At 40.8% G+C, this 27697-nt stretch overlaps 1 protein-coding gene across 1 annotated transcript in view; it reads left to right on the top strand.

Moving 5' to 3' along the window:
- The first annotated feature begins 5492 nt into the window (after positions 1–5492).
- The window catches only part of skap2 (src kinase associated phosphoprotein 2), a 252598-nt gene continuing 230393 nt past the window's right edge, over positions 5493–27697 (top strand). Inside the window, exons 1-3 of the mRNA XM_073024429.1 lie at positions 5493–5602; positions 15053–15158; positions 16648–16673. Of these exons, the coding sequence (XP_072880530.1) occupies positions 5563–5602; positions 15053–15158; positions 16648–16673 (172 nt within the window). The 5' untranslated portion in view covers positions 5493–5562. The remainder of the gene's footprint in view (positions 5603–15052; positions 15159–16647; positions 16674–27697) is intronic.

The following is a 27697-nucleotide window of genomic DNA, read 5'->3' as shown; positions in this document are numbered from 1 at the left end:
CATCACCCTCCCAAGTAAAATGTACAGTAAAAGTATACTATACACGAAATGCTGGAGGAACATAGAAGATCAGCTGGCATCTATGGATCAGTCCCGATCAAAGGTCTCGGCCTGAAACGTTGACTGTTTATTCCCTGCCTGACCTGCTGAGTTCTTCCAGTATTTCATATGTGTTGCTGCGGATTTGCAACATCTGCAGAATCAGTATGGCACAGGAACACACCCTTCTGCTCATCTTGTCTGTGTCAACGTGATACCAACCTAATTAATCCATTCTGCCTCACATGGTCCATAGCCTTCAAGTTCCTCGCTGATCATTTGCCTGTCAAAAGCCTCTTAAAACTTTACTATCATATTCTCCATGGCAATGTAACAGTTAACTCTACACTATTACAGCTTGGGGCATTGGAGTTCAATTCTGGTGCCATCTGTAAGGACTTTGTACGTTTTCCCATGACCACATGAGTTGCCCCAGGGTTCTCTGGCTTTTCCCTATAGTCCAAAGACATACCAGATAGTAGGTTAATGTATTCATTCATTATGTGCTACTTTGTTTGACATGGGTGCGTGGCCAAGTGGTTAAGGTGTTCGTCTAGTGATCTGAAGGCACTTAACCACACATTGCTCTGCGACGACACCGGTGCCAAGCTGTATGGGTCCTAATGCTCTTCCCTTGGACAACATCGGTGGCATCAAGAGGGGAGACTTGCAGCTTGGGCAACTACTGGTCTTCCATTAAAAAAAACTTTGCCCATGGTCTATCCAAATCCATGGTCTATTGAGACTAACGGAGGCCTACATGGTCTTGGCAATTTTTCACTACATAAGTGGCTTGCCGTTGCCTTCTTCAGGGCAGTGTCTTTACAAGACGGATGGCCCCAGTCATTATCAATATTCTTCAGAGATTGTCTGCCCGGCCTCGGTGGTCGCATGACCAGGACCTGTGATATTCACCAGCTGCTCCTACGACCATCCTCCACCTGCTCCCATGGCTTCATTTGACCCTGATCAGGGGGCTAAGCAGGCGCTACACCTTGCCCAAGGGTGGCCTGCAGGTTAGCGGAGGGATGGAGTGTCTTACACCTCTTCTGGTAGAGACGTATCTCCGCCCTGTCACCCGATCTCCACTGTAAATTGTCTTGTGATTAGGTTAGGGTTAAATAGATGGGTTGCTGGGCAGAGCGACTTGTTGGGCTGAAAGGGCTATTTTGCGTTGTATCTCTAAATAAAAATATGAAATAAAATGCTCCTCTCAACCACTTCCCCAGCACTTCTACGTAACACAAAACTTGTCCTACACCACCTCAGATTTGCAGTTGTTGCTATATGTATTATTACCAGATTACTAGTTAGGTACTCTGTGCACCGTGGTGTTACGTCAATAAATTCATTTGAATCTGAACCTTCAATCTTCAGCTCCCTCTGATTTTAAACACACCTCCTCTAGTATTTAACATTTCCACCATGGGAAAGATTCTATCTATGACTCACATGATTTTCTATCCATCAACCAAATCACTCTCAGCTTCCAGCACTCTGAGGAAAATAACCTTTGCTTGTCCAACCTCACCTTGTAGCTATCCTCTCCAATCCAGGCAAAACACTGTTCCTGCTCCACAGTCTCCCCAAATTTTCTATAATGTGGCAACCAGAACTGCATACAATGCTCCAGGAGTGGCATAAATTGCCCTCACCCCATCCTCCCGCCACCACACCAGGAATAGTGTTCCCCTTATCCTCACCTACCATTCCAAAGTTATTTTAAGTTTCTTTTGAAGACTTCAGGATTCAGTATGACAAAAGGTTTCATAACCCTGCATGTATGTTTCAGGAGATTCGGAATGTCAACAAAAACTCTTGTAAGCTTCTGTAGATGTTATGGTCGAATTCAATCTATGGAGGCTCAATGCACAGAATCGCAAAAGGCTGCAGAGGGTTGTAGACTTAGCCAGCTCCATCATGGGTACAATGTTCCCCATCATCGAGGATATCTTCAAGAGGCAGTGCCTCAGGAAGGAGCACCCAACATTAAGAACTCTCACTGTCTAGGACGTGCCACATTCTCATTGATACCACCAGGGAGGAGGAACAGAAGTCAACTCTTTGAGTGATTATGCAGAAAGTTTGAAGTTAATAACTCATCTCCTTCTACCAATCACCCCTGCTGCGGACCCTTTCTGGAGGTCCAAGATCCGTATGCTCCATGACCGCTGGACTAAGTGTGTAAATGTAGGAGGGGACTATGTTGAAAAATAAATGTGCTAGGTTTTCTAAAATTGTTTCCTTCTACCTTAGGCCATGAACTTATCAATCACCCCTCATATTTTGTAATTTGTAGTAATTTTATAAATTTGCACTATACTACTTCCACAAAACCATTGCACATCAAAACAGTGAATATAAACCTGGTTCTTAAAGTACATTTATTATCAAAGCATGCATACATTATACAACCTTGAGATTTGGCTCCTTACAGGCAGCCAAAAAACAACGAAACCTCAAAAGAACCCATTAAAAAAAAAGACCGTCAAACACCCAACATGCAGAGAGAGAGAAAACAAATCATGCAAACAAAAGTAAGAAAACCGCTTCAGAACTGAAGTTTTACAAAACTTCACTGCAGCTGGAGCAGGCCGCAGCCTCAGTTCAGCGCAGAGCTGAGTAAACATTGCAGAGCAGGGAGCAGAGCCAGTAGCTCTGATTCTGACCACGTCTCTTGCTGCTTCATGTACATATTTATGTGCATACGTGCTTTAAGTTTCCTACGGGATGCCTTCCTGTATTTTAAACATGCTCACAATTCCTTATGTTTGGCTCAATTCTTCAAGAGTCAGACTCTTTAAGTATTTTTTAGCTTTCTAGAGATGGTTTTGGGGAGAGAGGGGAGTTAGGGATCAAGTAAGGGTTTAGGGACAGAGGTTGTGGTGGAATTAGAGGACAGGTGAGCATCTAAGACTACACTCTGCATTCAAGGGTCAGTGACATGGATGCAGATGTGGTTGGATGTCGGGCCTGCAGTCCAGCAGGGATGAGGGTTGGAGTCATTCGTGTGTTCCAGGATTGGATTTCTGTGTGGATAGGACAAACGAGGGTAAGTGGCCCCATCTCCACCGATATGCAAATCCCAATACCAGGGTTGCTGAAGAGATAATGGATACATTGGTCATGATCTTTCAAGAATCAGTTGATCTGGTATGGTCCCGCAGGACTTGAAGATTGCAAATGTCACTCTGCTCTTTAAGAAAGGAGGAAGGCAAAAGAAATGAAATTATAGACTAGTTAGTCTCACCTCAGTGGTTGGGAAAATGTTGGAGTCTATTATTAAGGAAGAGGCTTCAGGGTACTTGGAAATTAATGAGAAAATAAGTCAAAGTCAGCATGGTTTCTATAAAAGGAAATCTTACCTGACAAATCTGTTAGAATTCTTTGAGGAAGTAACAAGCAGGGTGGACAAAGGAAAGGCAGTGGATGTCACTTACTTTGATTTTTAGGAGGCATTTGATAAAGTGCCACACATGAGGCTGCTTAACAAGATAAAGTCCTATGGCATTACAGGAAAGATACTGGAATGGATAGAGAAATGGCTGACAGGCAGGAGGCAAAGAGTGGGGATAAAATAGACCCTTTCTGGTTGGCTGCCAGTGACTAGTGGTGTTCCTCAGAGGTCAGTATTAGAACCACTACTTTTCACGTTGTTTGCCAATGATTTGGATAATGGAATTGTTGGCTTTGTGGCAAAGTTTGCAGATGATACAAAGATAGGTGGAGGGGCAGGTATTGCTGAGGAAACAAGGTGATTGCAGCAGGACTTAAACAAATTGGAAGAATGGGCAAAAATGTGGCAGATGAAATGCAGTGTAGGAAAATGTATGATAGTACATTTTGATAAAAGGAACAATAGTGCAGACTATTATCTAAATGGGGAGAAGGTTTAAACATCAGAGGTGCAGAGGGACTTAGGAGTCCTCGTGCAAAACTTCCAGAAAGTTAATTTACAGGCTGAATCTGTGGTAAAGAAGGCAAATCCAATGTTGGTGTTTAGTTCAAGAAGAACAGAATGTAAAAGCAAGGAGATAATGCTGAGGCTTTATAAGACACTAGTCAGGCCGCACTTGAAGTATTGTCAACAGTTTTGGGCGACATATCTCAGAAAGGATGTGTCGTCATTGGAGAGAATCCAGAGGAGCTTCATGAGGATAATTCAGGGAATGAAGGGATTAACATATGAGGAGTGTTTGGCAGCTTTGGGCCTATATTCACTGGAATTTAGAAGAATGCAGGGGATCTCATTGAAACCTACCGAATGTTGAAAGGACTAGATAGGATGGATGTGGAGAGGATGTTTCCCATGGTGGGGGTATCCAGAACTAGAGGGCACAGCCGCAAAATTGAGGGGCGACCTTTTAGAACAGAGGTAAGGAGGAATTTTTTTTAGCTAGAGAGTAGTAAATCTGTGGAATGCTCTGCCACAAACTGTGGTAGAGGCCAAATCTGTGGGTGTATTTAAGGCAGAAGTTGATCATTTGCTGATCGGTCAGGGCATCAAAGGATATCGCGAGAAGGTAGGTGTATGGGGTTGAGTGGGATCCGGGATCAGCCATGATGGAATGGAGGAGCAGACAATGGCTGAATGGCCTGATTCTGCTCCTATGTCTTATGGTCTAATTCAACCTGAAGGCCAGAGCCCGAGTCTGCAGGTCTCAGCAAATCTGCTGGGGAAGTCAAAGGCACAGTGTGTGCAAATCCACAAGCTCGCAGGAAGCTGAAGAAGATGGATAGTTCTGGGGTGGGGGAAGGAACAGGGCTTGTTTTGCTGTTGTGCTTTATGATTTGATATATGCTCTTTGGTCATGCTCTGTGTCGTTCTGCCAAGCATTGTTGGCATGCTCTGTTGGTGCCGGAATATGCAGCGACACTTGCAGGCTGCCCCCAGCACACCTTCAAAAGGAAGTTCTTCAGGAAGACACCATTCATCACTAGGCACCTCCATACCTCCACCTGTCAGGACATGTCCTCTTTTCATTACTACCACCAGGGAGAGACTGCAGGAACCTCAAGATCCACACTCAATAATTCAGGAACAGTTTCTTCCCTCTGCCATCCTGAATGGTCCACAAGCCCCTACACACCAGCTTGTTTTTTTCTTTTATTCTGCACTTATTTTTTTGTAATGTTAGATTTCTGTCTTTGCATCGTACTACCCTGTAAAACAACAAATGTCATATGTTCTTGAGAATAAATCTGATTCTGATTTCAATGAATACTATTTCGTTATTCTTTTCCCCTGCACTATTTTGTAATTCATTGTAAATTTGCACTGCTACAGCAAATCTCACATTACTCTCTGCACCCCTCCCCCGGCAGACGGCGAGGGGCGGGCGCACGCCTCATTCACCCATGGCGACCTTTGCTCCAATCAGCGACGCCGGCGGCAGCGTCAGCCCCAGCCCCGGCCGCGCGCGCGCTCCACCCCGCCCCCCCGGTCCGGCCGCGCGCGCTGGGAGCGGCACTTCCGCGTGGAGCGAGCGCTCTCCGGTAACAGCGAAGGGAAGGCGGGCGAAGATGCAGCAACTCCCAGAGGACGTGAAGAGCCTGATTGCAGGTAAAATTCAAAAGCCCCCGCCACCTCACCCGCCCGGTCAGCCCCCGGCCACGGTTCCCTCCCCTTCACTAACCGATTTTCCGTAAAGACAAATACACAAGAGTGTCAAGTTGGCGAGAACTCGGCTGAATTGGCCGGAGTTGGGGAAAGTGAAAAAAGAGGAAGTTGCAGCGATGCTTGGAGAAGTTCACCCGGCACAGGGTTTCTACCCCGTTGCAGGAGTTTGACACCAGCATCGAGTTGGATCCGCTCCCGTTCACTGCGTGGGTGATTCGGGAAGAAACAGGTGGCAAGTGTTGAACAAGGATTAAAGCAGCAGCGCGCCGCCTCTTCCCCACCTGTGCCCATCGGCCTGTCAACTTCCCAGCGTCACGTTTGCCAGTTGAAGTTCACCCTTAGTTGACAGATATGTGTTTACTTTTAATGCGCGTACATTCTGTAAGCCAAGCGGAGAAGAAATACAGGTCGCCAAGCGTTTTTTAATCTTCTGTGAAAGTTGACGAAAAGTAAGTAGGAACTCTGGAAAACAGATTAAACTGCGGATTCAGGAACCAAACGCTGGTAGAAATCAGCCAGTCAAGCAGTACCGTAAAAAGAGAAAGTAGTTAATATTTCGGTCCTCGGAACTTTTTGTATCCCGTTTAATGTTGTCCGAGTTCTTCCTGCATTTTCTGTCTTCCTACTAAGGCGCCCTTCTGTTCCGCTCATTCGACTATTTATGTCGTTCAGCCATCTATCTGCATTCACGCCACCATTCCCGGCGCCGAGGAAAAGCTTCAACGTTAGACCCGATACGTGCACACACACACACAAAAGAAAATTCCCGAAACTCTTAGCATCTTCTGAAAATAGGAAATTGTGTTGCGTTTTTTTGTGTGTGGAAGTGGCTCAGATATGGTAATTTTTAACATTCTGTGATCCTTATTAAAAAATACTTCCTCTGGTGAAAAGTACAGTTTTGGGGTAAATTACAGACCTGTTGGCTGAAGATAATTTGCTTAGGTAATATAGTATTCATTATTATTTCATGAAGCCTAGAAGAGAAAAATTTTAATTTCTGTAAAGCAGCTAAGTTTGTATTGTTAGGTTTTGAATGACACATTGCAATGCTTTCTTTCCTCAAAAACATCTGGGAATGTGTCTACATTGGGAAAACAGTTTATTAGTTTGGTTAAGTAACAGCTTCACACCCCATCAAACTTAACAATGTTCAGACCATAGTCCTTGGGCACATACCACCCCTCTGCTGGGACAGACCCACCAGAGGGGTTAGGAATAGGCGAGTAGTCCTTGAAGTTTAAAATTTGACTCTAGTCCAGGGGTTCCCAACCTTTTTTATGCCATTGACCAATATCATAACAAAGGGTCTGTGGACCCCAGGTTGGGAATTCCTGCTCGAGACCCAATTCCAGGCATTAGATTAAATTTGAGCAAGGAAATCTTCTGATTATAATTGATTGTGCTCCCTCAGCAGATTAATTACTGTTCATCTACGTTGATGGAAGAAGTACTGGATGTATTAAGGGTACAAAATTTACTCTACATAGCTACTATCAACAAGAATAGCTTGATTGCATCTTTGAGGTGTCCAAAACTGGAAGGAAATGAAAATCAGACAAAAATGTAGATGCTGGAAATCTGAAAGTAAGTTAGAAAAACATCAGTTTTTGGAGCAGAGGAGGTGTCTGATAGTTAGGACAAAGGAAATATCTCTGATAGGGTGAGTTCAAATGATGCAAACTGGCAATTGGGAGCACCTATCACTGCTTTGTGCTTGTTATGTGCTGTAGATAGTAGAGCATTGGGACGTGCTGTATTACTCTGTATGTACTGTTGCCACAAAATTTCACGATATAGTTCAGCGATAATGAGCTGATTCTGATTGTGACATGCCTTGCAGGCTTGTCCACGCTAATAGGAAAAAAAAAGACAAATTAGCCAAAATAGTAAACACGAGGAAATCTGCAGATGCTGGAAATTCAAGCAAGACACACAAAATGCTGGTGGAACGCAGCAGGCCAGGCAGCACCAGTCCTGGCGAAGGGTCTCGGCCCGAAACGTCGACTGTACTTCTCCCTATAGATGCTGCCTGGCCTGCTGTGTTCTATCAGCATTTTGTGTGTGTTAGCCAAAATTAGTGCCAGTTTTGATCCAGACAGACAGAAAGGAAGAATGAACTATCTAATGTTATATAATTCAGTATTTGATCTGGAAGGCTGTAATGTGCTCGCTCAGAAGGTGAGATGATGTTCTTCAAACTTACATTGGAGGATTTTTTTCCCCAAAGAGCAGGAGGCCGTAAGCAGAGATCACAGTGCGAATGGGGTTGGGAATTAAAGTGGCAGGCTACCCTGAGGGTCATGGTCACTTTTGTGGATGAAGGGCAACAGCTTTGCAGTCCTATCACCCAAAATATGTTTGGTTTCTCTACTGGAGAGGAGATCATGCAGAGGAAGGGCATAATGCTGGGTTGAGTCTGTAGTATGTGGTGACTGAACCAGCATGACTGTGGCATGTTTGTCTGTCTCAAACGGCGTGGGTAGTAGTGACTGCCCAGGTTCACCCAAATGTCAAGTTCATTGTGTGTTCATGCAAACTGGCAGAGGCAGCTCATGCTTGGATTATTGTGTCCTCTTCTGCTTTCCTCCTCATAGGAAGGATGTGGGAGTTTTAGAGAGGGTGCATTGGAGGTTTACCAGGATGCTAACTGGATTGGAGTGCACTTCTTATGAGGATGGGTTGATCGAGCTAAGAGTTTTCTCTTTGGAATGAAGAAGGATGAGAGGTGACTTGATAGAGGTGTATGAGATGATAAGAGGTATAGATGGTGTAGACACTTTCCCAGGGTGGGAATAGCTAACTCGAGGAGGCATAATTTTAAGATGGTTCAAGGAAAGTTTTTTTTTACACAAAAGTGGTGAATGTGTGCAGGGGTGGTGACAAAGGCAGATACATTAGAGACAGTTAAGAGAGTCTTAGGTAGGCCCATGGATGATAGAAAAATGGAGTGCTTTGTGGGACAGAAAGGTTAGAGTAGGTTAAAGAGTAGACAAAACATCAGGGACTTAAAGGGTGTGTGTGTGTAGTTGTCGGGTGTTGTTGGGGCGCCGTCATGACGAGCTTTTTGCACTGATCTTTTTGGTGATTGCTCATCGTATGGCGTGTCTTGGGCATCTGAAACCTGGCAGAGCCCATCCCTCTCCAGGTTTTTGGAGCCGGCTGGATTCGAACGCGGGAGCCTTCGCTCCGAAGTCCTGCGCTGATGCCACTATGCCACCAGCCTATCTAAAGGACCTGTAGTATGCTATAATGTTCTGTGTTCTGAAAATGGGTACCCATGAGGTACTTTAGATCATTAGAAGAAACATAAATGTATACGATCATAATCTGTGAGCTTGTAGCAAAACCTTTACTGAGCTATTATAGTCAAACTGGGTTATAAACCCATGCTGAGATGTGTGTTGAAGGGATACCAGAAAATGAGATGCCAAGCATGTGAAGCTGCAACATGGAACAACATATGTGTTAAACAACATGCAGTAGGCAAAGCTAAGCAGCCTTGCTGCAAACAGGACGGATTACTTTTCTTGTGTATAGGACAGATTGCAACTTTGCAATCTGATAAATCAAGGAAAGCAGTTAAGTAGCTAAGTGGAGGGAAGGCTGCAAGAATATCCCAATCCTTAATAATGGCAGGGTCTACCTATTAAAGATCAGGCGGGAATGTTTAGCTAGAAATGCGGAGTCTATTGTCCATCCTGCATTGGTCCTGAGCCTTTTCCCCAGACAACAAAGCCAGCCGATGGCCATTTAGCTGAAATACAGCAATGGTTGTGGCACCACATAGCATCCCAACAGTCGTACTGAAGGTCCATGCATCTTACACCCAGCTGTTGCAGTAAAATACTGTACTGGCATACATCCAGCAAAGTGGAAAATTGCCAGGTATCTCCTGACCGCAAAATAGCAGGAGAAATTCAGTTTATTAAAACCCTATTACTCAATCAATAGCAGAGCGATATTGAGCTACCAAGCCGTAGTCCCTCACCAGTAGTAAACTAATCTTATTTTGGATTACACTACAGCCACTTAGCTTCAGGATTTTAGGGCTTTAGTTTAGAGATTCCAGACATGGCATGAAATTGACCACATTGCATCGAGTGTTGCATTGAGGAATATTACTGAGACTGAAGTGAAAGACATCAAGGACATACACTCAGTGGCCACTTTATTAGGTGCACCTGTACTTTTCCTCGTTAATACAAATATCTAATTAGCCAATCGTGGCAGCAACTCAGTGCATAAAAGCAAGCAGATGTGATGAAGAGATTCAGTTAATTGTTCAGACCAAGCATCAGAATGGGGAAGAAATGTGATCTAAGTGGCTTTGACTGTGGAATGAATGATTGTTGATACCAGACAGGGTGGTTTGAGTGTTTCAGAAACTGCTAATCTCCTGGGATTTTCAAGCACAATATTCGCTAGAGCTTACAGAGTTTGGTGCGAAAACCAGCAAAAAAGTCATTCAGCAAGCTGCAGTTCTGTGGCCAAAAACACCTTTTAATGGGAGAGGTCAGAGGAGAATGGCCAGACTGGTTCAAGCTGTCAAGAAGGCAACAATAACTGAAATAACCATGCATTACAGCAGTGGTGTGCAGAAGAGCGTCTCTAAACACACAGCATGCTGAACCTTGAAGTGGATGGGCTACAGCAGCAGAAGTCCATACACTCATTGTCTACTTTATTAGGTACAATGAAAGGAGGTGACTTGATAAGAGGCATAGATCGATTGGAAAGTCAGAAACTTTTTCCCAGGGTGGAAATGGCTCACATGAGGGGGCTTAATTTTAAGGAGATGCGAGGAAAGTTTTTTTTTACACAGAGATGGTGGATGTGTGGAATGCGCTGTCAGCAATGGTGGTGGAAGCAGATGCATTAGGGACATTTAAAGCACTCTTAGATAGGCAGATGAATGATAGATAAATGGAGGGCTATGAGAGAGGGAAGGGTTAGACTGATCTTAGTGTAGGCTAAAAGCTTGCCAAAAAACATCATAGGCTGAAAAGGCCTGTAGTATGCTGTAATGTTCTATGTTCTGAATGTGGGTATCCATGAGGTACTGTAGATCATTAGAAGAAACATAAACATATATGATCATAATCTGTGGGCTTGTAGCAAAACTTCACTCAGGTATTACAGTGACCACTGAGTGTACGTCACACAAATCAAGGTGCTTTTGTTTGTTGATCGATCAACAGCTCCAAGGTCAATCATAGCAAGATATTAGAGGAGGACACAGGAATTAGGGAGTACTCTAATGGTAATTTCAAACTCTCCTTTCTGAAAATGTGACATCTATATCAAATCTGGAATTCCTCCTGAATCATCTGGGTAGTCAATGTGCACCTTGTGTCTATGACATGACCAGATGACAGGAGATATGTGCAGCATTTGGGCAACCCATTTATCTACATAACACACACAAAATGCTAGAGGAACTCAGCAGACCAGGCAGCATCTGTGGAAAAGAGTACACTCAATGTTTTGGGCTGAGACCCTTCGGCAGGACTGTAGTCTTTTCCATAGATGCTGCCTGGCCTGCTGAGTTCCTCCAGCATCTTGTGTGTGTTGCTTGGATTTCCAGCATCTGCAGATTTTCTCTTGGTTGCCAATTATTCACATCATCAAGCACCACATTAGGCACAGACTGTAGGTCCTGTAAAGGCATTCCCAGCCAGCTTAGAACTAGGGTGAAGCCAAGTCAGTCTTAACACTGAGGGACCGCCTAAGAGAAATATTCATTCTTTCGTTTGTTATGTGCCATGTCATATGATGTGGGCGATCATGGCTTTTCTATAACCATGATTGTTCTTGGCAAATTTTTCTACAGAAGTGATTTGCCATTGCCTTCTTTTGGGTAGAGTCTTTACATGGTGGGTGACCCCAGCCATTATCAGAGATTGTCTGCCTGGTGTCTGTGGTTGCATAACCAGGACTTGTGATATGCACCAGCTGCTCATACGACTATCCACCACCTGCTCCCGTGGTTTCATGTGACCCTGATCAGGGGGCTAAGCAGGTGCTAACACCTTGCCCAAGGGTGACCTGCAGGCTAACAGAGGGAAGGAGTGCCTGGCACCTCCTTTGGTGGTGATGTATCTCCACCTGCCACCCAATGAAAAATATTTTATCTTCAAATTACAACGATTAAATAGATTTTAAAAATTAGGCAATCAGTACTCATGTTGATTTTCAAAAATCCAACATTTTTTGGATGGAAACCAAGCTAGAATTTGAGTTTTCCTGAGCTTTAGACTGAAGCTGGAACTTTGACACAGTTACTAAAGTTTCTGCCTCACTGTTCTGGTGATCCAACTTCAATAGTGACCTCTAGCACAGTCTGTGATCAGTTTACGTGGTCTTGCTGTGCAATACAAACAAAATGCTGGAGGAACTCAGCAAGTCAGGCAGCATCTGTGGAAGGTTTGATACATAAACAGTTGATGTATCAAGCCAAGATCTGTAATCCGGACCAGAACATTGAGTGTTTATTCCACTCCATGGATGTTGCCTGAGTTCCTCTAACACTTTGTGTGGGTTGGTCAAGATTTCCAACATCTGCAGAGTCTCCTGTGTTTGTGGTTTCCCTATGGTTGTGTGCATCTCCTTCATGTGCTCCAGTTTTCTTCTGCATTCCAAAAATATTCAGACCGATCGAATATTAGGCCACTAAGTTATCCTCATTGTTGACCAATAGTTGTGGGGTTATAACTGTTCCTGAACCTGGTGGTGTGAGTACTGAGGCTCCTGTACCTTCTTTCTGTTGGCAGCAAAGAGGAGGGGCCTTGGCCTGGGGGTCCTCAATGATGGATGTTGCTTTCCTGCAACATTAGATGTGCTCCATGGTGGGGAAGGCTTTACCTGTAATGGACGGGGCTTTGTTCAGTACTGTTGTAGGCTTTTTCATTCCATGTTGTGATGCAACCAGTCAATATACTCTCCACTGCACATCTATAGAAGTTTGCCAAGGTTCCAGATGAAATGCCGGATCCTCGCATACTTTTAAGAAAGAAGAGGCACTGCTGTTCTTTCTTCATTATGGCATTTGCATGCTGGACTCGGAACTGATCCTTTGCAATGATAGCATGGAGAAATTTAAAATTGCTGACCCTCTCAACCTTTGATTCTCCAATGAGGACTGGCTTATGGACCTCTTGGTCCCTCCTCCAGGAGTCAATTAATCAGTTCCCTGGTCTTGCTGACATTGAATGAGAGGTTGTTGTGGCATCAATCAGTCAGATTTTATGTGACACCTATAGAGACAATTATCTCTAAAGGCAAATAATTCAAGAGAAAACTTGGCGTCAATTTGTGAAAACCATAATCAGTGATTCTCATGGTACCCAAACAAATTCCAGCACCCTTGAATGACTGGGTAAAATATTCCTGGAATACAGTACTTTGTAATGTTCTCATTTTGGAAATTCCTTCAGATCTCTTCTAATCAGTGCACTTGTTGGCAGCTTGTTACGTGCTGCTTGTAGACCAAATCTAATTTTTATATTATTTTGAAAGGACCTAATGAAATGCACTGAAGTCTGTACTTCCCTGCAATGAGAAGTCTCATCTGCTTAAGCCTATTATTGTTAAATATAGGCCTTAGATCTTGGCAGTGCCATTTCACCATTTTCATAGAGGACACTATTCTTTAGTAAGAAGAATCTTTTCAAATCTGTTTCCTGTATTCAACAGCCTAATCCAAATTGTCAAGTTTCTGTATAGCTGAACAATTTTGTGCATGCATAGTTACAGGCAAAACATGACATTTCTTCCACAAATGAGCCTCAGCTCTCAGAATGGGCTGCAGCTTTATGCCTGTAGGTTGTAACAATTGGCTGTCATGATTCAGTGTTCCGTGGTCAGCTGCATGTGAGTTATAACACAAGCATTAAATTGATTTAGTGATAGATTTTCTTCAAACCCATTTGTGAAAAACAACCTTCTATGAATTTGAGCATAATTTTTCTGAAATAATATTGGCTATATATATGGCAATAGGTTATGTTATATTTATTGACTGTGTAAGTAATCTTTGCTATACATCTTTAGTTCTGTCCTTTATTGTCCATTCAGATGGACATGTTTAGCAAGGTTCTTCCTGATTAATCTGACTTGCGTAAAATTTGAAGATAATTCTAATGCTAAGCATTTCCTGCCTTATTGAAAAGTTATGAAATGAATTGTTTTTTCAAAGTAAGTTGCACTGATTTTTAAATCCACAGTAAATGAGCAACTCATTTGTTAGCTAGAACCAGTACTGTTTCCATGATAGCATTCACATTTCCATATCTATCTATTCCCCCTTCCCCTCCCCCACACAACACAAATAGGAGCACCTTATCTTTGAAGATGTACCAGTGTAGGCTCATGGTAGCAAAACATCAGTGGAGGGATTCACAAATGTACCGTTTCAAATGTCTTATTGGTCACTGACTGGAATACCGGATGATGGAATCGATAGCTCTGTGACCAAGTTTGCGGATAATGCGAAGATAAGTATAGCGTTGAAGCAAAGTCTGAAGAAGGACTCAGACAAATTGGGGAAAATGGCAGTGAAGTGGCAGATGGAGTGCAGTGTTGGGAAATGTATGGTCATGCACTTTGGTTGAAGGAATAAAGATATAGAGTCTTTTCTAAGCAGGGAGAGAATTCAAAAATCAGAGGTGCAAAGGGACTTGAGAGACCTTGCGCAAGATTTACGAAAGGCTAACTTGCAGGTTGATTCATTGGGAAGGCAAATGTAATGTTACTCATACATTTCAGGAGGACTAGAATATAAAAACAAAGATGTAACTGAAGCTTTATAAAGCATTGATCAGACCACATCTGGAGTATAGTGAGCAGTTTTGGACCCCCTATCTAAGAGCGGTATAAGAGAAGTACTGGCATCGGAAAGGGTTAAGGGTCGTGACTATGATTTCAGGAATGAAAAGGTTAATGTACGAGGAGTGTTTGATGTCTCTGGGCCTGTACTCAATGTAGTTTAGAAGAATGAGAAGGGATTTCATTAAAACCTATTGAATATTTAAAGGCCTAGGTAGAGCGGATGTGTAGAGGATGTTTCCTATAGTGGGGCGGCATCAGAATAGAGGGACAATCATTTAGAACAGAGATGAGGAAAAATTTCTTTAGCCAGAAGATAGTGAATCTGTGGAATTAATTGCCACTGACAGCTGTGGAGGCCAAGTCCTTTGATATATTTAAAGCGGAGGTTGAGGGCATCTGAGGTTATTGGGTGAAGGCAGGAAAATATGTTTGAGAGGGATAATAAATTAACAATAGGGCAGACTCAATGGGCTGAATGGCCTAATTCTACTCCTATGTCTTATGGTCTTATGGAATTTCTTATCCATCAATTTTAATGTAAATATTCTCTCATCTTTTTTGCAGATATTGATGTATTTATAAATGAAATACTAAAGGGAGAAAACCTGTCAAAGAAGGCAAAAGATAAGAGAGACACCCTTTTGCGAAAGCTTAAAGTTATTAAAACAAGGTAAAGATTTTGTAATTGTGTATGTCTTATATTTTAAGTTGCTCTAAGGCATCAAAATAAACAAAATACAGTCCTTGTCAACGGACTGGTGTTTAGAAATAGGGAGGTCCTGGTATAATTACGCAGGGTATTGTTGAGGCCACACCTGGAGTAATGCACCCAGCTGAGAGCACTTTTGGAGGCAGTCCTGGGCTAACTGCTGGGATGACGGCATTGACTTGTCAAGGAAGGCTAAGCAGGTTGGGTCTGTAGGCTTTGGATTTTAGAAGAACAAGAGATGTTCTCATTAAAATGTACACAATCCTAAGAAAACATGACGGGGGTGTCGAATGGTTTTCATGCCTGGGAAGATTTCAAATAAGGGATGTCATTTCAAGATAAGGGTCAAGGTATGTTGAAACTTCTTACACCGAGTGAAATTTTCTACCTTGAGAGTTGTGGAGGCTAGCCCATTGGAAATGTTTATTGCGGAGGTGGTTAAATTTTTGAAACATCAGGGGATTGACGAGAATGGCCTGGATTAGTTCAGCCATGATTATGCTGAATGGTGAGGCAAGTGGGAGGTTCCTGTTGTGCTGTGTTCTTGTGAATTTAAGATGCATATCATAATTAACCAAGTGTTGAAGAATGAGATTTAATGTGTGTTGACCCCCTACGTGGATTAGTATCACAATAAGTTATTCTGAGTATACTGCAGAACTTTATTTTATTTAGAGATACAATACAGTAACAGGCCTTCTGGCCCAATGAGACCACACAACCCAGTTATGCCCATGTGACAAATAACCAACTAATCATTTGGAACATGACAGGGAACCAGAGCACTTGGAGGAAATTCATGCACTCACGTGGAGAGCACACAAACTCCTTACAGACAGTGGTGGAATTGAACCCAGATCTCTGGCGCTGTAATAGTGTTGTGCTAACCGCTACACTGTTGTGTCACCCCTACAATTTATTAAACCATACAATCCATTTACATTTCTCAAAATTTAAATTATCACATTTTTTAATATATGGAAACTCACACAGTCATGGAAAAAAAGTACATCTGAAATTTGAGTAGATTACAAAGTTTGTCTAGACTAGACGACAAATTTGAAACTGATGTAAATGTACTCTGGATTATTTTGAGATTTGTTTTGATTGGGAGAAGAGATTTGAAAAATTTGGCGCAAATCTAGTGGTGGAGAAGAAAATCCCGGTGTCAAGTTGCAGGAGAAAATAAAGCAAAAATCTGAAAAAATAACTAAATATAACCATATGAAAGTCAAGTTTATTGTCATATGCACAATCCATGCATGTATGGTGGGAAAATCTCAACAGGCAACTGTGGGGTAAAACAAAATCTATGCCTCAGGTCAATGATCTTTGACAAAACTGGGAACATTTAGAAAATACTTGTGCATGAAAAAATAACTATTTATTGTATTACAGAAAATATGTTTGTTTCTGGATTAAATTATTTAAAAATATGTCTCTTTTTCAGCTATCCTCATGAGTTCCAAGAGAGAGGTAATTTTTTATATTTAATATTTCTTCAAATATGAAATTTATTTTTAAAATTTGATATTTTACGTAACAGTTATCAAGTAGATTTTTTAGTTTTGAAAATCTATGTGCAGTATCCTATCTCCCTCAAGAATTTTTTATGCCTCCCAACATATGTTATCCAGTTCTTAATTGTTCAAGTGCAAAAGTACATATTTTTCTTTACAAAGTACAATCATACATCATGCTGTATGAAAAATTGGATTGAGAATGGGACTAGGTTGCTCTTGACTCTATCTGCAGATTACATGCTTCTGCCTTGTAATACGGCACTCAATTACACTCCCAGCCACATTCCTTTCATGTTAATCTTCCTAAGTGAGAGTTGTAGGTAAGTATAAGAAAATTAAACTAATATCTTTAAAGGAAAAATGAAGAGACTTGATGATTTATATACTTAAGTATGTCAAGATGATTTTAGGTTGATGAAGTGTTTAAATAACAGTAAGTGCCATGATCTTATTCATTGTGTAATTGCAAAAAAATGTATACTTAAACTAATTATATATTCATTTGGAGTATTGGTTCAATTTTGGACATCCTACTTTGGTGCAAATGGTAAAGTTATACAAAGAGATTTACTGAAGTATGTTTTGAGAAAATTAGGACTTTTCAATCAATTGGAAAATATTAAAGGATGTATCTGTAAATTTTTAAAAAAATGTGTAAAATTAAAAAGTTTTTCTCAAAAGCTAAAGGTAGTGAAAAGAGAATTTGGATCTTTGTTAAAACAAAGATGAAAAGTGGATCAATACATTTGGCGGCAAGAAATTTAAACAGGTATGAGGAAAAATCAATGAAGAATAATTTAAACAATATTTCTTCATAACGATGGTGGAGTGTGATGGGCTAATGACGATATTCTCCTGATTATTGTCATTCATTGATTGGCTGTGATATCACTCACTGGGTTGATTCCTTTCTGAACAATTTCCAAATTTGCTGAGATGGTTTGCTTGGTTGGGTATAATTGCTCCCTCTGCTGGCCAAACATTAACTTAATGCAAATTTTGAGCAATTAATTGAGGAGGTAAATTATGGATGACAGTTGTAATCAATTGTAAACTATTTCTGGTATTATGTTACTCTTGCTTTTAAAAGTTGTATAGTTTTAGGTGAATCAGAAATATGCTAACTATGTGATATTGAAATGTGTATGTCCTGTTGTGTTCTGAATGAAAGCAAATTGATAAAATTGCATTCTGTCTCTTCCCAAGATAAATAAGTGAAGTGCTTTAAATTTTCATATATTTTTTCAGTTTAGAGATAATTATTAATAAATCTCATGTGTTCCATTTGTTAAATGCCTTGGGGCAATTGTCTTCATATAAGGCGTAAACATGATGCAAGGGTTTTGGCAGCAGTTTTAAATGTGAAAATTATCACTCACTGTTAATTCTCTATGGTATAATTTATTACTTTAGAAAATGTACTTCCTTGTCTAAATTACAGTAAGTTTATTTTAAGAATGAAAATTCTGTAACATTTTCCCTTTATATGTTTTAAACTTTTAAGTTAAAATTAGGGGACCGTATTTCGTGTCCAGATCGTACAATGGATTTGGTTGATCCTCCAGTTAAAATGACTTTTCTCCCAAGATACCACTTGAAGAGGTCATGACCTGCAGCCTGTGGCCACTGGTATGAGGGTCACAGTTTGAGGTCAGCAAAAGCTTGTGTGAACCTACGGGCAATAGTCTGTTATCTTCCAGCTGTGGACGTTGGATCAATGTCTAATAACTAGTATCTGTGACTCTCGATAGGTTAAGAAGGTAGTGGCAGTGCAGCACTTCGTTAATCTAGAAAATCAGAATGAGGAAATGAAAGGTGAAATTCAAGGATTGCATTTCCAAAGTACAAATGTATTTAATCAAAATATGTAGCTGAGGATTTTTAAAAAAAGATTAGTTCTGATTTGTATAGAAAACGGTACTTAAGCTAAATACAAAATTCAAGATTCATTTATTATCAAAGAATGTATAAATGATAGAACCTTGAGATTTGCTTGCTCACAGAAAGCAAGAAACCCGAAGAACCCATTTAAAGAGAGAGAAAAAAGAATAAAAATAAAAGACCAACACTTGTTGCACAAGAGAAAGAAAAAAATAAAAAAAACCATGCGAACAATTGAAGCAAACAACAGCATTCTAAACCGAAAATGAGCCTTCTTATCTGAACCCCGGAGTAGGTCCAAAGCTTGGCTTATCTATCAGTTCATCATATTCGCAGGCAAACTAAATAATTACTGGTAAATTCCAAAAAATATATGAAAATTCAAAGCACTTCATTAATTTAACTTGTGAAGAAACAGATTGCAATGATTTAACTAATATTATCCTTTCTTCTATGCTGTTTAGTTGATATATTTCAGTTTCCTGTTTTGCTGTATGTGCCAGCTTAAAGAACACATTGAAATTAGTGTCCAAATGTTTTGAATAAGGTATATCAGACAGGTGGAAGTATTGCAGTGATTGAATGGTGGGGTAAGATCAATTGTTTTCCAAATTATCCATAAATTGAGAAGTTTACTTATGACAGACTTCTAGCACTTTATTTAAATGCAGATTTTATTTTGTGGAGCGAGTAATTTAATATTATTGCTCATAAATTAACAATGTAAGTAGGTTGGCAAAAAAGTTGTCAGCTGGCTAACATATGCAATTTATGACTAGTAAGCTCAAGCCATTGTTATAGCACAACAAAACGGGATAAATGTTATAACATAAAACTGGATTGATTAATAGTTTGTGGGTTGTGAGCAGAGCAACTGCAATACTGACTCATACTGTACTGACAGATATTTGGCTAGGGTTGGGAGTCAAGGGTTTACAACTCCACGTGGTTAAAATGATGATATCTTTTACTGTGCCAGTATGAGATTGTTAAATGTTTATTCCTGATTTGACTCTTTGGGGTTATTTGATTTTATGACTTACTTTGTTAGAGAATAATAAAGATGCCTGTCTTTAAAAACTCAATACAGTTGCTTTGATTTTACAAAATAAAAATAAAATGGAAATCCCTTTATAGTTTTTATTTGTTTATATGTTGTAATTAGATACCAAGTTCATTCAATTAGTGTTTCTCTAAAGTGCAGTGTTACATAAAAACTTCAATGCCTGTTAATATGGAATTTTCAGTTCCTTTTAACAATGCATCTGCTTTAAATTATAACACTTTAATATAACAAGTTTTCAATATTCAGGAATAATGCCATTAAATTGAATTATTAGAATATGTAGCACACACAAAATGCTGGAGGAACTCAACAGGTCATGCTGCATCTGTGGAAAAGAGTAAATAGTCGACGTTTCAGGCGAGAGAATTCTTTAGGACTCAGTCCTGAAGAGGTGTCTCGGTCTGAAACGTCAAACATTGACTGTTTATTCTTTTCCATGGACACTGCCTGACCTGCTGAGTTCCTCCAGGATTTTTTGTGTGTTTCCTGGATTTCTAGTACTGTATCTGCAGATTTGTCATGATTAGAATATGTAGCATAATTTTCTGAACTTGTATGTTACTGCTATCTGGGCAAAACCTTAATCCTAAAGGCATGCCATTTTAAATAAGAGCATTTTTCAATATTAACATTTCCAGTGGTCATTATCATGATGAAAAGTAGTGTGTTGGTATGTACTAAATCTAGCTGACAGTTGGATTGTGAGATGGGCAGTTCATTTCTGGAACTTGGGTTTGAGTGACGGTTGAATTGATGGATCAAATGCTTTTGCTTTTTTTCCATCAGTTAACTTTTGATTGTTTTAATTCAGTTCAGTGCTAATCCTGTCACCTTGACAAAAGGTTGAAAGGATGGTTGCTGCAGAAAAAGTAAATGTCACATTGGTAATGGGATGGATTCTCATCTGATGGCTGATCTGGATTAAATATAGTTCCCTGTTTTGACATTACTTTAAGTAAGCTTTGAGTTCACCTGTAATTGTGACTGCCCTTAAAGTGCTGAACACTTCTTTGCAAAAGTGGGAAGTGATTCATAGAGCCGTAGAGCACTACAGTGAGGAGCAAGCCCTTTGGCCCATCTCATGCAAGCTGAACTGTTATTCTGCTTAGTCTCATTGACTAAGGTGTGTCCATTGACACACCTGGACTATAGCTTTCCATTACCCTCCCATTAATGTACTTATCCAAACTGCTCTTAAATGTTGCCATCAAACCCGTATCCACCACGTTCAATGGCAGCTTGATCCCCACTTGCATTACCCTCTGAGTAAAGGTCCCCCTCAGAATCCCCTTATCTTCCGCCTCATGACCTCTAGTTCTAGTCTCACCTGACCTCAGTGGAAAAAAAGCTTGCTTGCATTTACCCTATCTATACCCCTCATCATTTTTGAAAACCTCTATCAAATCTCCCATCATTCTCCTATGCTCCAGAGGGGAAAGAATATCCTAACCTATTCACTCTCTCCCTATAACTCAGGTCCTTTATTCTTGGCAACATTCTTGTAAATATTCTCTGTACTCTCAATCTTATTGTAATCTTTCCTGTAGGTAGATGACCAGAACGGCATACGATACTTCAGATTTGGCCTTGCCAACCTTTTATGCAACATCAACATAACATCTCAACTCCTGTACTCAATAGTTTGATTTATGAAGGGTCAGGTCAATTACCTTTTCCGACAGCAAATGGCCAATGTGCCAAAAGCTTTATGGCCCTATCTAGCTGTGAAGCCACTTTCAAGGAATTATAGATCTACATTCCCAGATCTACTGCACTCTTCATGCCCTACCACTCACTCAGTATGTCCTACCGTGTTTTGTTCTCCCAAGGTGCAACAGATTTATATAATGTGTTCGTATAATGTCTGTATATCTTATTGTCGGTTGCTTTTACTATGTGTCAGATTGTTATGAGACCTTGATGAAAAATTAAAGGAGTTGTAGCACCCACCAAGCCATCACTAGAGTGTGCACAGAACAATAAGTGAGGGTATGCATTTCTTCTCTGACCATGCTTTTCCCTTGGATAATGTATGGTCTTTGAGCCAATGCCAAGCTTGCTTTGAAGCGAGATGCAGCAGACGCTGGACATCTGAAGTCCAACAGGAAAATCTTATCAGGTTAGGCAGCACATGTGGAAGAGAGTTGATTTCCTGGTTCTGAAAATTCATCAGAACAAGGAAACATAGATAAAACAAGATTTATGTTGCAGAGTGAGGAGAGAGGTAAAGAAAACAAAATGGAAAATATGCAGGAGCAAGGCATACTAGTTAGTGGAATGGTGTCATGGCAGCAAACTTGCGCTCAACGTCAGCAAGACCAAAGAACTGATTGTGGACTTCAGGAAGCGTAGGATGAGGGAATACCAACCAATGCTTATAGAGTGATCAGAAGTGGAGAGAGTGAGAAATTTCAAGTTCCTGGGTGTCTGTACCTCTGAGGACCTAACCCGGATGCAACATATCGATGCAGCTATAAATAAGGCAAGATAGTGGCTATACTTCATTAGGAGTTTGAGGAGATTTGGTTTATCAACTAGAACACTCAAAAACTTATACAAATTTACCATGTGGAGCATTCTGACTGGATACACCACAGTCTGGTATGGGGAAGGGAGGCATCTGCACAAGTTTTATAAGTTGCAGAAACTTGTAAAATTAGTCAGCTCCATCATAGGTACCAGCCTCCATAGAATCCAAGACATCTTCAAGGAGTAGTGCTTTAGGAAGGCAGTGTCCATCATTAAGGATCCCCACCACCCAGGACATGTCTTCCGCACACTGTTACCATGGGGAAGGACGTACAGAAGCCTGAAGGCACAAATTCAGTGATTCAGGAACAGCTTCTTTCCCTCTGCCATCCGATTCTAAATGGCCATTGAACCCATGAACTACAGTACTCACTACTTTTTTATTTCTGTTTTTACTTGCATTACTTATTTTAACTTAACTAGTTAGTAGACATATCTATTTACTGTAACTCAGTTTTTCCCCTCTGTATTTATCGTGTATTTCATTACACTGCTGCTGTAAAGTTAACAAAGTTCACGACATATGCCAGTGATATTAAATCTGGTTCTGATAAAGAAGATCACAGAAAAAATTGAATGACAGAATTGGAAATGGAGCAGAATAAAGCAGAATGAAAATATCCTTTGAACAGGAGAAGTTTTGCCTGCAAAGGTGTAAAACATAGAAGTGAATAAAATCTGTAGCTACCATAATAAAAGTGTGAGGCACATGGATAGCATATCTGACTATTTGTAACTGTTTAATTCACTGATGAACTCAGAAGTTTGTAATGTGGTTGAGGTGTTGTTCCTTCACCTCTCCTTGGACTTTGTTGGAGGAACATTGAAGTCGAAACTACACAATCAATATGGCTTCTCCAGTGTAGGTGAGATGACATTGTGCTCACTGAATGCAATAGACTTCATTGATGGAGTGGAGCAGAAACAATTTTTAGAGAAGCACTGGTGTACAAATAGTCCATTAGGTGCAATTAAGTTGAGCTGGAGAGACGGAGAGAATGGAATCGAAACCTTACAGAAAGCAGTACAAGAGGAAATGTAGTCTGGGCTGCAATGGGAGTATGAGTTTTTAGTGGATGTTGGTAGCTGTAATGTAGTTTGAAAATGAAGAAGGGGAAGGGAGAATTCAGAGAAGAAACACAAGAAAATGTGAGTGGGGTGGAAGTTAGCAAGGAGTTGAAAGTTGCTAGTTCAAATGAGAACTGAAAACTCTTTAAACAGCTTTGTTCTTTGTTAAGCCCATCACCCCTACTGGGGCATAGAGTGCCATCAGCAACTAACCAGAATTCTCTGTCCTCTTAAGTTGTCCCTAGGTGTAGCCCATCTTCTCGGTGTATCATTCCTCTCCCAGGGATGAGGTCTTTGGAGTTTCTGTTGACTTTCCTGAACCTGGAAACTTTTCCTAAGGTTCCTGTATTACCTTCCTGGTGGCAGCAGTGAGAAGAGAGCATGACCTGCGTGGTGGGAGTCCCTGATGATGGATGCTGCTTTCCTGCGACCACGCTTCATATAGTTGTGCTCAATGCTGCTTTATGGGGTGAAGTTTCTAGCCCCATGCCCAGTTCGCCTCCTATTGCAGCTGGCTGGCCAGGGACCATCCATGGCAGAGTTATGCAGCTTTCAGTGTACCTTAAAAAGAAGTGAAGAAATGGATCTGACTGGGATTGAGGCCATGACTGTTGGATGTATCTCACAAAGCAACCAGTGTTCATTGTATTCTGAGATTTCCATTAACTATACTTTTTATTATGAAGAGAATTATGGGGGAAGATCATTGTGAGGGGAAAAAAATTGAGCTAAATAAAGAATGATGGTGGTGGAAGGAAACAAGTTGAGTCTCTGTCCATGTCTAGCATTCCTCTGCTAAAAGGATTGCATGTCCCTGTTAAAAATAATAAACACTAGATATTCTGCAGATACTTGAATTCCAGAGTAATCCATGGTGAAAATGAGCCAGCTCTTTAAACTAATGTTCAAGTGCCACAGAGCATCAGAAATGCCACTGACATAAATGGGAATAAAATGGATAAAAAGAGAAAGATTAGAGTGAAGAACTGGAGTCTGTGGGATGAGTACAGTTGGAAGCATTAAGTCTACTAAGATAATCCTCCTTGTAAACTTAGGGAAGAGAGAAATATGGGATGTTTAAGTTAGGGAACAGTAAGGTGGCACACTGTTGAGAGAAGTCCTCTAGAACAAATGAGAGGTCACTTCTTGGGACAGTGGTTGTATGATCAGTGGCAAGGTCATCATCCTGGGGGAGTTTTAAGGATGTGTCATTAATCTAGAGCTTGGAGGAAGTTGCTTGTTTCCTGGTAAAATACTTGAAGACATTAAGAGCATTGATTCCAGGTGCTCTAATGTTTTCTGAGGTTTTTACAAGGGATGGATTTGTATGTCACATAAGCTGCATAGCTTAACTGTGGTGGAAACAAAGCAGACATATCGGGTCAAGAGCGGAGCACTGGGCTCCATTGGGACAAAGTAAATATACAGCCAACTATTTATTAGGCTTTGTTTTGCTATTTGAATCCCGTGATATTAATTTTTGTGACGATATGGTAAAACTGAGCAAAAGGGTAATTTCTAGTTAGACACTATGTTGATTTTAGTGTTGAGATTGTTGTAAATTTGGGACTACAGCAAAATGCTGAAAACTTCTTTGTTAACAGCAAGTAATCTTTTTGGCAATTAGCAAATATTGAGCAACACACTCAAAATATTGGAGGAACCCTGCATTTGATGCAGCATCAATGGAAGGAAATAAACAGTTGATTTTGCAGGCCATTACCCTTTATCAGGACCTGGAACATCAAATGTTTATTCCCCTCCTCAAATGCTGCCTGATTTACTGGATTTCTTCAGAATTTTGTGTGTGTTGCTCAAGGCTTTCAACATCTGCAGAATCTCTTGTGTTTAGCAAATATTGAAGTTGTTTTTACCTATTATTGCATTCAATCTTTCATCATCAAACTATATTGACAGCTTCTCCTTTTAGTGAAATGCTATACCTCTCAAGTTTTTCCGATAGTTTTACTTGAAACCTCTGACATTTCTCAGTGCAATTTCCAATATGTTTCAGAATCTGATGTGAATGCAAAGACGTAAACTTATTGGTTCAAGTTCAATCTATGTTTGTACCCTACTGTTGATCTTCCAGTAATGTGCTGTTGAAACAGTCCTTGTCAAAGTTACGAACAACTTTATAAAACCATCACCACTTGGCCCTTCCAAACCTTTTGATAACTTTCAGATGGTTGACTCAAACATCTTCAATGACTTCTGCTTTATCTGAGCAGGACCATGTTTGGTTATTCACAATCAGAATCCGGTTTAATATATGTCATGACCAGAAAAAGTAGTGAGGTAGTGTTCATGGGTTCAATGTCCATTCAGAAATCTGATGGTAGAGGGGAAGAAGCTGTTCTGAGTCATTGAGTGTGTGCCTGATGGGAGCCATAAGAAGTGGGCATGTCCTAGGTGATGGGTGTGCTTAATGATGAATGTTGCCTTTTTGAGGTATCGCTCCTTGAAGTTGTCCAGGATGCTGGGGAAGCCATTGCCCATGAAGGAGCTGAGTTCAAATCTTTCTGCAGCTTATTTTGATCCTGTGCATTGCTCCCCCTCCAATACCAGGGGAGCAATGAATGGCGAATGCAGTCAGTTAGAATGCTCTCCATGTTCATCTAGAGTCTTGTGAGTGTCTTTGGTGACACACCCAAACTCCTGAAATATGTTTGTGCCTTCTTTGTAACTGCATTGATATGTTGAAATGACACTATGTTTTTTTTAAATTTAGCTGAAGTCAGGAACCTCTTGCAGTGGCTATTCTTCCCATTCCTAGAAACTGCTTTTGAAGTTTTCAAGGCATCTAACTTTGGCTGTCCCTGTTTCTTATGTAAATGCTGTCCTTTGTCAATATTATTGAAGCAAGAAGTAGGGGTAGGCCATTCATCCCTTTAAGCCTGTTCTGTTAATGGCCAACCATCTATTTCAATACAGAATACTGGTCTTCATTGCAAGAGGATAGGATACAGGACCAAGAATATGTTTCTGCAGTTGGTGAGACCCCATCTGGAGTTCTGTATGCTGTTTTAGTGTCCTTGTATGATGAAGAATGTTCTTGCATAGAGTGCAACAAAGGCTTACGAAACTGGTTCCAAGACTGGTTGAAACAAAGATCAAGTCTCTTATAACTGTATATACTGGAGATGGAACGTAGCACACTACATGCCCTTCAGCAAAATGTTGTGCCAATGTTTTAACCTGTTCTAAGATCAATCTAATCCTCCTTTCCCACATAGCACTTCATTTTCTGTCATTCATATGCCTATCTAAGAGTTTCTTAAATGTCCCTCATATACCCAGACAGACATACTTCATTGATCCCGAGGGAAATTGGGTTTCGTTACAGTCGCACCAACCAAGAATAGTGTAGAAATATAGCAATATAAAACCATAAATAATTAAATAATAATAAGTAAATTATGCTAAGTGGAAATAAGTCCAGGACCAGCCTATTGGCTCAGCGTGTCTGACACTCCGAGGGGGGAGTTGTAAAGTTTGATGGCCACAGGCAGGAATGACTTCCTATGATGCTCAGTGTTGCATCTCAGTGGAATGAGTCTCTGGCTGAATGTACTCCTGTGCCTAACCAGTACATTATTGAGTGGATGGGAGACATTGTCCAAGATGGCATGCAACTTGGACAGCATCCTCTTTTCAGACACCACCATCAGAGAGTCCAGTTCCACGCCTACGACATCACTGGCCTTACAAATGAGTTTGTTACCCGAGTTGAGTATGTTCAGATGAGATTGCATAAAAGGCAAATAAAATTCTATCAGGATAGAACTGGCAAGATGCAGAGAGAAGATTGCTGGTGGTGAGGAATTTGAGAACCAGCATTCACAACGTTGTGATCTGGGGCCTGCCAATTATAACTGGGATCATACTGCAGTGAATCTCTGGGCTTCTCTACTGCGAAAGAGGCCAGATCCTTAAGTGAAGGAATCTATCCAAATACCCTTGAAGACTTTTATGTCTAGAAGATATCTATCTGCTCTTTTGACATGTTCAAAGTTCTCCTTTTCCTAACCATGATTCCATTCTTCCTGACCCCTTCTCACTCTCAGTCCACATATCAGAATCAGGTTTCTCATCGCTCGTAGATGTCATGAAATTTGTTTTTTTTGTGACAGCAGTACAGTGCAATACATAAGATTACTACAGTACTGTGCAAAAATCCTAGGCACTCTAGTTGTATATATAATATACAGCATATATAAGGATGGCATCTGTTAGTCTCGCGAGACCATGGATCTGCGCCTGGAAAGTCTTGCTTCCTCTCCAGGGCGCAGGCCTGGGCAAGGTTATATGGAAGTCCGGCAGTTGCCGACGCAGCAAGTCTCCCCTCTCCATTACAGCTTGGGACCAGTGATGTCGCAGGAATTGCCAGAGTGAGGTTGAAGGCAACGTCGGACTGCTTTAGGGACTCCAGC

The sequence above is a fragment of the Hemitrygon akajei genome, chromosome 20, assembly GCF_048418815.1.
Source record: "Hemitrygon akajei chromosome 20, sHemAka1.3, whole genome shotgun sequence".
Taxonomy (NCBI): domain Eukaryota; kingdom Metazoa; phylum Chordata; class Chondrichthyes; order Myliobatiformes; family Dasyatidae; genus Hemitrygon; species Hemitrygon akajei.
This window is presented reverse-complemented; position numbering and strand designations above follow the sequence as displayed.